At 40.3% G+C, this 13542-nt stretch overlaps 2 protein-coding genes across 7 annotated transcripts in view; one reads left to right on the forward strand and one right to left on the reverse strand.

Moving 5' to 3' along the window:
* The window catches only part of SLC12A6 (solute carrier family 12 member 6), a 99002-nt gene that overhangs the window by 21957 nt on the left and 63503 nt on the right, over nucleotides 1-13542 (forward strand). The window lies entirely within an intron of this gene.
* On the reverse strand, nucleotides 6343-6935 carry LOC128588305 (protein S100-A10-like). Its single transcript, XM_053595035.1, has one exon. The coding sequence runs from the start codon at nucleotides 6887-6889 to the stop codon at nucleotides 6596-6598; it is 294 nt and encodes a 97-aa protein (XP_053451010.1). The 5' UTR covers nucleotides 6890-6935; the 3' UTR covers nucleotides 6343-6595.

Genomic DNA, 13542 nt, shown 5'->3' on the forward strand with positions numbered 1-13542 from the left:
AAGCACCTTATTATTTTTTTTTTCTGTAATTTGTCAGTAACTTCTCTAGTATGTGAATTAAGGCTAAAGGAATAAGTGTTTAAAATTCCTTTGAATGCAGTCTATAACATATTGCAGTTCCTTGCTATAAACAGCTGCTGATTATCTCTTTTTCATTAACTGGGAATTTTTAAGAGTCTTTAACTTGTTTGAAGATAGAGACTATGAAGAAAAATGTACGTTTATTTATTTATTTTTCCTTTAGTGAGAATTTATTAGGGAAAGATTAGAAAGGTTTTTTTTAATTAAATCATAGTTGTGTACATTAATATGATCATGGAGAAAGGTTTTTATTTTCATTTTGCTAAATATTGAGGGGTGACTAGAAGTTGAAAGCAAGTTTAACCTACTTTGAACTTGAACCTGATTCTTTACAACTTCAGCTCATAAGCATTAGAATATTCACTCTCAGGTCTTTATGTATTTAAAGCTTCACTTTCTCAAATTGCTTATGATTGCCACCTTAGATTTTAATCCCTTTAGGCTTTTGTCTTTGCTATTGTCTTCCTTAATTTCACAAAATGCAAAAAAATGAAGTTCATGAGTACCTCATTCTATTTTTTTGTTTCCTTTCTCTGCCTCTGTTTTACTCTTTCATCTTTACTAGTCCTTTTATGTTTGGGGAAATTTGCTTTCTTCAGATTAGAACAGAGTATTAAAATCATTAGCAACCACCTGTAAAAGTCATAAAAATTTCAATAGTACCCAACTGTGTATAAGTGACATTATTAGGCTTAATTTAATTTTCTTCCATAGTAATTGCTTTTAATAAGGACAATGTGACAGACAGAATGTGACTTAAATTTAACAAGCCTTTTTATTTTGGCATTTTCCGTAACAGCCCAGAAAATATCCACTTGAATAAACTGTTGCTTGGCAAATAAACAACTGGTGGTAATATATAAATTGCACTTATCTTTATTGTAGGGTTAAATTAGAGGGAATAAAGAAGGAGAATGTATATGGGAAAAATCTAAAAGTTATTTGGTTTCTTTTTAAACCTGGGAATAAAATGTTCTTGAGAGTAGATGACTTTTTTTTTTTTTTGGAGCAGTTGCTTGAAATGCTGTAGGTTTTAACCCCTTGTTCTCCTGTGTTAAGAAAAGAATCCTAAATTGATTGTTGCTTTGCTGCAAGTACTTTCAACACTGGCCAGTTATATAACCAGCATCCTTTCTCATTGTTTTTCCTATCTGTGTGGACAGAAAATATGTAATGACATATAAATTGAACATATTTAGAAAGCATGTCATCTTTTAACATGTAGTTTTAAAAGTTGAGATTTATTTGAATGAGACAGATGAGTAATTTGAGATAAAATAAAAATATGAATATAGAGATTATGTAAAAGTAATTTAAAAATTAAATGCAGGCATACCTCAAAGATATTGTGGGCTCAGTTCCAGACTACTGTAATAAAGCAAATATTGTAAAAAAAAAAAAAAAAGTGAGTCACGTGAACTTTTTCATTTCCCAGTACATATAAAAGTTTTATTTATACTATGCCGCAGTCTGTTACTCCTAAAAGAAAAAAAAAAGGAGATACCTTAATTTAAAAGACTTTTTTTTTTTGCTATTTTTTTAGAGATGGGTTCTCACTACTTTGCCCAGACTGACCTCAAATTCCTAGGTTCATGAATCTCTGGGACTATAGGCATCTGAACTTGAATAATTCTTAAGGGCCCTACAATTTTGGCAATGGTAAACTTCAAGTCACCTGCTACGTTAGCCCCTAACAATGTGAGTCAGCCTGTCCTTCGATGCCTTGAACCCAGGCACAGACTTCTCTTCTCTAGCTATGAAAGTCCTAGATGGCATTTCCTTCCTTTAAAAGGCTGTGTCATCTACATTGAAAATCTGTTGTTTAGTGTGGTCACCTTCAACAATTACCTTAACCTGGATAGATGTTCTAGATAACTTGCAGCAGCTTCTACATTAGCACTTTGTTCACTTTGCACTGTACGTTAAGATGGCTTCTTTCCTTAAACCTCATGAACTAACTTCTGTTAACTTTAGGCTTTTCTTCTGTACCTTCCTCACTTCTCTTAGCCTTCATAAAATTAAAGAAAGGCTGGGGGCAGTGGCTCATACCTATAATCCCAGCACTTTTGAGAGGCAGAGGTGGGAGAATCACTTCAGGCCAAGAGTTCAAGACCAGCCTGGGCAGCATAGTGAGACCTCATTCAACAAAAAAATTAGCCAGTGTGGTGGTGTGCACCTGTTGTCCTAGCTACCTGGGAGGCTGAAGCAGGAAAATAGCTTGAGCCCAGGAATTTGAAGTTATGGTGATTAGGCCATTACATTCTAGCCTGGGCAACAGAGTGAGACCCTGTCTCAAAAAAAAAAAAAAAAAATTGAAAAGATAGGGCCTTGGGCCTTGTTCTGGATTAAGTTTTAGCCTAAGGGAATGTTGTGACTGGTTTGATCATCCTTCCAGACTACTAAAACTTTCTCTACATAGGCAGTAAGAGTGTTTTGTTTACTTACCATTTGTATGTTCATCACTAGAATAGCACTTTTCATTTCCTTCAAGAACTTTTCCTTTGCATTCACAACGTGGCTGTTTAGTGTAAGAGGCCTTGCTTTCAACCTCCCTTACTAACCTTAACTATTCCTAGCTTTTGATTTAAAGTGAGAGATGTGCAATTCTTCATTTTACTTGAACACTTAGAGGCTACTGTATGACTGTTAATTGACCTTATTTCAATATTTTTGTGTCTCAAGGAATAGGGAAGCCTAAGGAAGGGAGAAAGAGATGGGGAAAGCTGGTTGGTAGAGCAATCAAAAGACATATAACATTTATAGATTAAGTTCACCATCTATATGAGCACAGTTTGTGGCACCCCAAAACAATTGCAGTAATAAAATCACAGATCACCATAACAGAGATAATAATAATGAAAAATTTAGAAATATTGCAAAAATTACCAAAACTTGACCCAGAGACACAAAGTGAGCACATGCTGTTGGGAAAATAACACTCAGTTGCTACAAACCTTCAATTTAAAAAAAAAACAAAGTCTACAGGCTCAGTGCCTGTAGCTCAATGGCTAGGGTGCCAGCCACATAACACCAGAGCTGGCGGGTTCAAACCCAGCCTGGGCCAACTACAACCAAAAAATAGCCAGGCATTGTGGCAGGCACCTGTAGTCCCAGCTACTTGGGAGGCTGAGGCAAGAGAATGCTTAAGCCCATGAGTTTGAGGTTGCTGTGAGCTGTGATGCTACGGCACGGTACCTAGGACAACATAGTGAGACTGTCTCAAAAAAACAAAAACAAACACAATGTCTACAAAGCACAATGAAACAAACAGCAGAACTTGCTTAAGTTTGGGGAAAGCATGGTCTTTCCCAGTGTTAGGGGTGGGAAAAGATGTCAGGTCCACATGTTCCCAGGTTTTTGGCTTTCAGTACCAAGCTGGCAGAGTAAATAAGCAGAGCGAGCAGGCAAAGTGCCAAAGTTTAAACAAGAGTTGCTTATGGCTGGCTTGCCAAAATTTTAGGGTGGCACAGTGACGGCTCGATGTAGTCACTAAAATAACTGAAGAGAGCAAGAGCAAGTAAAGTTTTGGGAAGAAAGGAAAAGTTTATTTTAATGACCTAGACAGCAGGCTGGGCCTCATCCTAGAGACTGCAGGCATCATGGAGAGCACAGTGTTGGATTTTATACACAGCTTTTGATGAGCGTCGGCTTTTTCTTAGAAATTCCCAGGATATTGATCAACTCTTTTCCCCGTAACATGCTCTCATAACAACTCGTATCTATCTGTCCACATCAAAAAGTCCCTGGAGCGTTAATCAGTTCTCCCAAAACAATCCACCTGCAAGATCTTGCACCCACAAGGTCTCTATTAGCGATTAGCCCCATTCTCACTATAGCCCAGGACAGCCTGATCCAAGCCAGTCCAAAATAGCCTAACTGCATGTGCCTCCAGCCTGCCCATGTCTAACACGAGCATCTTTATTGACTTCTTCCTACCCTCTTCCATTTTCTCAGCAGCCTATCCACAGAAATAGCACTTAACACACACTATTGCAATCATCTGTTCCCTTGAATCTTTTCCCCAGTAGTGGATTATAAGCTCCTTGAGGACAGAGACCTTGTCAGATCATTTTTTGTATCTCCAGTTCCTAAGGCAAATGTCTGGCACATAATAAATTCAGTAGATATGCTCTCTGCCTTTTTTATTTCAGTAGATATGCTCTCTGCCTTTTTTATTCACCAAACACATGTTCAGTACCAATATCGTGCCAGGTGGTGTACTATTTTTACTAAGGCTACAAAGGTATAAGAAGTATGAGTTCCCAATTAAAGGCGGCAAGATGGTTTTTGAAGCCAGAGACCTGGCTTCAAATCCCAGTCCTACTAACCATTGCTAATTAGTAGTTGTGGTAATTTGGAATAATTATTACTTGAGTGACGTTTAGCAAGCTATTTAACTTTGTTAAGCCTCACTTTCCTCCTTGATACAGGGAATAATAGGACCTATCTTACAGGGTTGTTGTGAAGTTACATGGGATAACACACTATATAAAGCTCTTAATATATGTGTGACCCAGCACTCAAAAATAATAACTTTTATTTACTACATTGTGATTAGTGGTTTAATAAGAAAAAGAAATAGATTTGTGTAACAGATGATGGAGAGAATAATAATATTGCCTTGAGGGGACCCTAGATAGGTAGATATCTAAGAGGAGAGGACAAAATTCCTGGAGGTAGGTCTAGAGAAGGAGATTATAAGCATGGGAACCACATAGTACTAGAGGAGGGTATAGCATGTATAAGAAACAAAAGTTCAGGATAGTTAGCACATCAAGCTTGTGGTAAAGAGATAAGAGATGAGAGAGAAGTAGATTGTGGCTATTTACTGAATTGTTATCAATTTCATTCTCTCCCAACTCTGTGGGTGCTTATTGACTTTTTAGAGATAAACTGTGGCTGGTGACCGTAAGTAACTTGCCTCAGGCCACATGGCGAATAGCAGAGCCAGTGTTCAAGCTTCTGAATTCTGTGTGCTTCCCATCAGGCCATGATGCCAAGTCCTAGCTTTTTACTAATAAGAGAAAGTTACTTTTTTTTTTTTTTTTTTTTGAGACAGTCTCAAGCTGTTGCCCTTGATAGAGTACTGTGGCATCACAGCTTACAGCAACCTCAAACTCTTGGGCATAAGCAATTCTCTTGCCTCAGCCTCCCAAGTAGTTGGGACAACAGGCGCCTGCCACAATGCCCAGCTATTTTTTCTGTTGTTGTTGTAGTTGTCATTGCTGTTTTAGCTCGCCCAGCCAGGTTCAACCCGCCAGCCTTGGTGTATGTGGCCGGCGCCCTACCCATTCAGCTACAGGCACCACCGAAAGTTACTTTCTTTTTTTTTTTTTTTTGTAGAGACAGAGTTTCACTTTATGGCCCTCGGTAGAGTGCCGTGGCCTCACACAGCTCACAGCAACCTCCAACTCCTGGGCTTAAGCGATTCTCTTGCCTCAGCCTCCCGAGTAGCTGGGACTACAGGCGCCCGCCACAACGCCCGGCTATTTTTTGGTTGCAGTTTGGCCGGGGCCGGGTTTGAACCCGCCACCCTCGGTATATGGGGCCGGCACCTTACCGACTGAGCCACAGGCGCCGCCCGAAAGTTACTTTCTTAATATGTATGAGCCACAGAATTTCATGTGAGCATTATCAAAACTGCAGTGTTTTTTATAGGACCAGTGTAATAAGAGTTTTTCTGTTTATTGTATTCACTTAAATCAGGTATGAATGCTACATTCACTCATTTATTTAAATAGTTATTAAGTATGTGTAAGTATTTTTGTGAAATAATTGTTCTGTTTTTCTCCTTTGCTCTTCAAATCTTAGAGTATCTGTAGATTTGGCAAATTTAAACTACTTGACTTGCCTTCACAAGACACAGGATAAGAGATTCGAAAATTTCTCCTCCCTTTAAAATAGGTTTCTAAGGAAATTTTTAGAAATGGACCTAGAGCAGAAAAGGGAGGAACTTGTATGGGTATTGAACAGCAAACACTAACTCACAAGTAACACACAGTATGAGCAAATTATGAGACAGATTTCTGTTAAATGAAGTTTAAATTTTATTGAGAATATGTAGGATGTTAGACTTTAGCTAAATATTACTTCTGGTTGTTAGCCCATGAAAGCTGTGTTCTAAAGAAAGTGATCTGACTACCTGCTTTTATGCATTAACGTTAAAATAGGTTGAAATAGACAACGAAAGAGCTTCTCTTTTGATAAAAATCTTTACTGTAGTGAAGGTTTAAAGTGCCTTTTATTTTCTTTTTTTTTAAATTTGGAACTAAAAAAAGGATTATGTTTATTGAGGGCAAGCGGATGCAAACAATGTAAAAAACAAAAGCTCATCTGGCATTTAATTAACTTTTTCTTCTCTGCTTGACAAATGGAAGTTGGATTTTATTTATATATATTCTAAGGATCCTGATCTGCTCATGAAATCCTTATATAGGGAGAAGCGGTGGGGCAGATGTTTGAAGCAATCCTTTGAGAGAACACTTTCCAGGGCAGAGTAATTGCTCGGTGCTGCCTACTTCTTTCCCTTCTGCTTCATGTGTACTACAAAAGAGTCGTTGCACGCAATGGTGAGGCCCGCAATTAGGGAAAAGAAGCTCTGGAAGCCCACTTTGCCATCTTGGCACTGGTCCAGGTCCTTCATTATTTTGTCTAAGGCCAGAGGGTCTTTTTGATTTTCCAAAAATCCCGGGAACTCCTTCTCCATGAGCACTCTGAGGTCCTCCTTTGTTAAGTAGCCTTTATCCCCAGCAAATTTGTGAAATGTGAACATCATGGTTTCCATGGCGTGCTCCATCTGAGATGGCATTTTGGTGAGATCTGGGCCGAGAGGCGCGGCAGACGCTAGCTGGCTGAGGCGCCTAAAGTGCCTTTTATTTTCTTGTCCTTTCAACTATTCATATGAAGCTTTCACTAAATCCAGCTAACAGAAATTTAGATCTGGAGAAGCATGAATCCTATGTACTCAATTTTGATATGAGGACAATTAATGACAATTAAGGTTAACGGGGGGGGGGAGGAGGAAAAGCAGAAAGAGGGATGGAGGGAGGGCGGTAGGGCCTTGGTGTGTGTCACACTTTATGGGGGCAAGACATGATTGCAAGAGGGACTTTAACAATTGCAATCAGTGTACCCTGGCTTACTGTACCCTCAATGAATCCCCAACAATAAAAAAAAAAAAAAAGAAGAAATTTAGATCTGCACGTTTTAAAATCTTGAGGTCAAAAGTTTATCCCTAAACTTGGTTCAGTGAGCCATCCAGTGGAGTACTCAGTGGGTGCTGGATACTCAGTGAGTATCCATCATTGTCAAAAAGACTAACACCTTCCTGATACATCTTCCCAATTCTTTTTACTATGATTTTTACTGTATCTAAGACCTTAATATAAGAACACAGATTTGAGTCTGATTCTTTCAGTTTTTTACATGCTTAAATGTTGTTTAGGGCAGTGCCTATAGCTCAGCAGGTATGGCGCCAGCCATATACACCCAGGCTGGGCTAGCTAAAACAACAATGACATCTGCAATAAAAAAAATAGCGAGGCCTTGTGGTGAGTGCCTATAGTCCCTCCCAGCTACCTGGGAGGCTGAGGCAAGAGAATTGCTTAAACCCAAGTGTTTGAGGTTTCTGTGAGCTGTGACATCACAGCACTCTACCAAGAGTGACAAAGTGAGACTCTTGTCTCAAAAAAAACCAAAAACATTTTGTTTAGATCTTTTTTATTTATTTATTTTTTATTAAATCATACTGTGTACATTGATATGATCATGGGGCATCATACACTAGCTTCATAGACCGTTTGACACGTTTTCATCACAATGGTTAACGTAGCCTTCCTGGTTTTGTTTAGATCTTGACCTTTGTTTGTCATATTACACTTTGACAGTCTTGAACGCTTTCATTTCCTATTTCAGTGTTCTTATCACCAGCTTTTTATAATCTGTCACGCCTCAGATTTTCCTAGTTTAGTGCAATAGTGCAACTTTTTTTTTTTTTTGTAGAGACAGAGTCTCACTTTATGGCCCTCGGTAGAGTGCTGTGGCGTCACACAGCTCACAGCAACCTCCAACTCCTGGGCTTAAGTGATTCTCTTGCCTCAGCCTCCCGAGTAGCTGGGACTACAGGCGCCCGCCACAAAGCCTGGCTATTTTTTGATTGCAGTTTGGCCGGGGCCGGGTTTGAACCCGCCACCCTCGGTATATGGGGCCGGCGCCTTACCGACTGAGCCACAGGCGCCGCCCAATAGTGCAACTTTTGTCCAAAGGAGATTCACCAGTAAAGTTAAAATATCTACAAAATAGACATATATGCATATTGCTCAATGTTTTTAAATTATATAGCCAAAGCAGCATTTAAGAATATAAAAATAGGGCGGCGCCTGTGGCTCAGTCGGTAGGGCGCCGGCCCCATATACCGAGGGTGGCGGGTTCAAACCCGGCCCCAGCCAAACTGCAACCAAAAAATAGCCAGGCGTTGTGGCGGTCGCCTGTAGTCCCGGCTACTCGGGAGGCTGAGGCAAGAGAATCGCTTAAGCCCAGGAGTTGGAGGTTGCTGTGAGCTGTGTGAGGCCACGGCACTCTACTGAGGGCCATAAAGTGAGACTCTGTCTCTACAAAAAAAAAAAATATATAAAAATATAGGCGTGGCAGCCTTGGCACAGTGGTTATGCGCCAGCCACATACACCGAGGCTGGCGGCTTCAAACTCAGCCTGGGCCAGCTAAACAGCAATGACAACCACAACAAAAAACAGCTGGGCGTTGTGGTGGGCACCTGTAGTCCCAGCTACTTGGGAGGCTGAGGCAAGAGAATGGCTTAAGCCCAAGAGTTGGAGGTTGCTGTGAGCTATGATGCCGTGGCACTTTACCAAGGGTGACAAAGTGAGACACTGCCTCTAAAAAAAAAAAAAAAAACGAGAATAAAAATAATATTAAGTGACATGATTGCAAGAGGGACTTTACCTAACAATTGCAATCAGTGTAACCTGGCTTATTATACCCTCAATGAATCCCCAACAATAAAAAAAAAAAAAAATATATATATATATATATATATATATATGAACTTGGCGCCCATAGCTCAGTGGTTAGGGCACCAGCCACATACACCAGGGCTGGTGGGTTTAAATCTGGCTTGGGCCTACTAAGCAATAATGACAACTATAACAAAAAATATAGGTGGGCGTTGTGACAGTTGCCTGTAGACCCAGCTACTTGGGAGGCTGAGGCAGGAAAATTAGCTTAAGTCCAAGAGTTTGAGGTTGCTGTGAGCTATGATGCAATAGCACTCTATCCAGGACAACATAGTGAGACTCTATCTCTAAAAAAATTTTTTTGAAGGAATACAGTATGTGTTTAATGTATTAGAAAAATTGTAATATTTTATCTCATGGATCTCATTAGTTGAAATGAAGCTAGTTAAAACACTAAAATCTGTTTAGAGAAAAATATTAATATGTATAGGTAGAACATAGACATAGCAGAGATTAAATATGGTATATAAGTAACAAATAACTGTAATCCATTCTAAATCCTCATATGGTGAATTAGGATATCTCATTTCTTCTCCCGTCTTCTTTTCACAGCAAAATACAAACTTTTGTGACAAAAGATTCTGATGGTTGTATTAGAAACAATGAACATATATAGTAAGAGCCCTTTTAAGTTGTTTCTGGCCTGGTATGGTTGCTTACACCTGTAATCACAGTACTTTGGGAGGCTAAAGCAGGAGTTTAGCCCAGGAGTTTGAGACCAACCTGGGTAATGTAGCAGGACTCTATCTGTACAAAAAAATCAAAATATTAACCAGGCATAGTGGTTGAATCAAGAGGATTGTTGGAGCCCAGGAGTTCGAAGCTGCAGCGAGCTATGATTGCATAGTGCCACTATGTTTCAACCTAAATGATCCTGTCTCTTTAAAAAAAAGTTGTCTTCATTTTTCTCCCGCCTTGTTGCCTTTGTTCTCATATTTTCCTTCAAATGAACTCTCTTCTCACTGTATTCTGTCCTGCCTACCATAAAAAAAATTAAACACATCCACATTTGATTTCTTCGCTTTAAAACCAGGCTTATGGCTCCACGCCTGTGGCTTAAGTGGCTAAGGCGCCCGCCACATACACCTGAACTGGCGGGTTCGAATCCAGCGCGGCCTGCCAAACAACAATGACAGCTGCAACCAAAAAGACAAACAAAACAAAACAAAACATCCGAGCCTTGTGGCAGGCGCCTGTAGTCCCAGCTACTTGGGAGGTTGGAGGCAGGAGAATTGCTTGAGCCTAGGAGCTGGAGGTTGCTGTGAGCTGTGATGCCATGGGTGACAGCTTGAGGCTCTGTCCCTAAAAGAAAAACAAAAAACCAGGCTTACACTCTGTTCCGTCAAGAAGGCTTGTCTAATCAACTACTTCAACTTTGATTATTCCATTAAGCAGTATCTGTTAGCCAAATATACTTTGGAGTGTGCATTAAATTTGCAATAACATTGTAATTTTATTTTTGTCTCTTCAATTGTATTTTGAGTCATATGAGTGTGAGAGTGTTTTGATTTTTTTTAAATTATATATTATTTTTTATCATGGAAAATTTCAAATTCAGAAAAGTTTAGTGAACTTTCTATTTATCTCTCTTACCTGCTGGTGGTTTTTTTTTTAAGACCGTCTCACTTTGTTGCCTTCGGGACAGTACTTTAGCATCATAGCTTACAGCAACCTCAAACTTCTGGGCTCAAGCGATTCTCTTTCGGCCTGGAAGAACTAGGACTACAGATAACTGCCACAAAGCCCGGCTATTTTTAGAGATGGGCCTTGTTCTTGCTCAGGCTGGTCTCAAACTCCTAAGCTCAAGCAGTCCATCCACCTTGGCCTACCAGAGTGCTAGGACTACAGGTATAAGCCACCGTGCCGGACCTATTGGTGTATTCTTTGTTTTTAGTTGTTCTTTAGGAATATTAACTCTTCACCTCTTTCTTTATTGAGATATAATTGAAATAAAATTAACTGCATGTATTTAAAAGTGTATAGTTTGTTGATGAATTTTGACATGTGTTTATATTCATGAAACTGTCATCATAATCAAGATAGTAGACATTTTTGTCACTCTCAGAATTTCTTTGTGCCCTTTATAACCTACTTACCTAATCCCTTGGTCTTTTTTTTTTGTAGAGACAGAGTCTCACTTTATGGCCCTCAGTAGAGTGCCGTGGCCTCACCCAGCTCACAGCAACCTCCAACTCCTGGGCCTAAGCGATTCTCTTGCCTCAGCCTCCCGAGTAGCTGGGACTACAGGCGCCCGCCACAACGCCCGGCTATTTTTTGGTTGCAGTTTGGCCGGGGCCGGGTTTGAACCCGCCACCCTCGGTATATGGGGCCGGCACCTTACCAACTGAGCCACAGGCGCCGCCCTAATCCCTTGGTCTTTAGGCAACCACTCGACTGCTTTTTTGTCACTGCACATTAGTTTATATTTTCTAGAATTTTTTTTTTTTTTTTTTTTTTTTTTTTTTTTTTTTGTGGTTTTTGGCCGGGGCTGGGTTTGAACCTGCCACCTCTGGCATATGGGACCGGCGCCCTACTCCTTGAGCCACAGGCGCCGCCCATTTTCTAGAATTTTATATAAATGGAATTATACATTTAGTACATATGGTTTGACTGCTTTCATACAACATAATTTGAAATTCATCCATCTCTTACCCTTTAATTCCAACTTCCATTAAGATCCTCCTTATTTTATTATTATTATTTTTTTTTTATAAGTTAACACTTAGGGCAGTAGTTGAAAACAGTAAGTCCTGATACATTTTTGACTATTTCACTACCCCACTGTTCCTCATTCCATTCTATATCTGCCTCTTGAGTGAAATGGCCCCTGGATATAATGAACAGTTGGGTGTGAGTGAGGGCTTGAGCTCCGCTCTGGAAGAGCTCTGTCAGTGAGAGCTGGCTCAAGACTTGTTCCTCAAGGGCTGGACAGAAGCCTGGAGAGTCTCAGGGTTAGGATGAAAATGGCAGATGCAGGAAGAGCTTGACTTAGTATAGAGATTCATGGATTTCTCGAGGGAAGGAGACAGGAAAAGAGCCAGGGGACTGAGATACATTATCCCTGTGCTAGAAGGAAGATATAAGGGGACCTGAGAGCAAAGAGGCTTCTGCCTGAGCCTTCACAAGGGTTGTGATTTGCCTGTTGCGGCACTGCCTGTCAGCAGCAGTAGACGCTGCTTTGCCTTTCTGTTTTCTCAAGACTGCCACCATATGTGGTCCTCCAGCAACTAAATCTAAGCCCCCAGGAGATGACAAAGAAAAACACCATGTGGGGAAGACGGGTAACTAGAAAAAGAAAGATTAACTTAGAATAAACAATATACTGAGCCATGTAAATAGAAATGTTAGAGAAGCCAGTAACTTAGGCAAGAAAATGATAAATAATATGAGCATTTAGGGGAGAGTTCAAGTGAAGTACAGAAGAATGGAACAAAAAATACGATTTCTCAGTTAAATACTTCTTGACTCTTAATTCATACCCAAACCTTAAAAAAAAAAAAAAGATTTTTTTTTTTTTGGAAGACAGAGTCTCCCTCTGCTGCCCCAGGCTAGAAGTGTCATGGTGTCAGCCTACCTCACAGCAGCCTCAAACTCTTGGGCTCTAGTGATCTTCCTGCTGGGACTATAGGCACCTGCCACTACGCCTAGCTGTTTTTTCTATTTTTTTTTTTTTTTAGTAGAGACGGGTCTCACTCTTGCTCAGGCTAGTCTCAAATTCCTGACCTCAAAGTGTCCTCCTGCCTCGGCCTCCCAGAATACTAGGATCACAGGTATGCCACACTGAGCCTGGCCAAGACACAGTTTTTTTTTTTTGTGTAGAGACAGAGTCTCACTTTATGGCCCTTGGCAGAGTGCCATGGCATCACACAGCTCACAGCAACCTCCAACTCCTGGGCCTAAGCGATTCTCTTGCCTCAGCCTCCCAAGCAGCTGGGACTACAGGCGCCCGCCACAATGCCCAGCTATTCTTTGGTTGCAGTTCACCCGGGCCGTGTTTGAACCCACCACCCTCGGTATATGGGGCCGGCGCCCTACCAACTGAGCCACAAGTGCTGCCCCAAGACAGAGTTTTTAAAAATAGATTGTGTAAGCATCAGGAGAGCAGGAACTTTTCGTCTTGTTTACACTGCTGATCTGTCATCAGCCCCAATGCCTAGAATGCTGTCTAGTAGCCACCTACTATATAATTACTGAATAAAAGAATGAGTGTGATCAATTATTGGCCTGAAAGATAAAGTAGAAGAAATATTTCAAAGCACAGAGCCAAAAATACAAAAATATATTTTTTAAAAAGTTAAAAGAGACTTGGTGGGTAGATTTAGGACATCTAACATACTTAATACAAGTTCCAGAAGAAGAAAAAGGAACAAATGGAGAAGCAGCAGTAATTAAACAAATAGAAAAAAAATATTCCTGAACTAAGGAGTTCAT

The sequence above is a fragment of the Nycticebus coucang genome, chromosome 6 (assembly GCF_027406575.1).
Source record: "Nycticebus coucang isolate mNycCou1 chromosome 6, mNycCou1.pri, whole genome shotgun sequence".
Lineage (NCBI taxonomy): Eukaryota > Metazoa > Chordata > Mammalia > Primates > Lorisidae > Nycticebus > Nycticebus coucang.

Coding starts and splice junctions, on each gene's coding strand:
- LOC128588305 (XM_053595035.1), bottom strand. CDS start 6,889: ATGCCATCTCAGATGGAGCACGCCATGGAAACCATGATGTTCACATTT.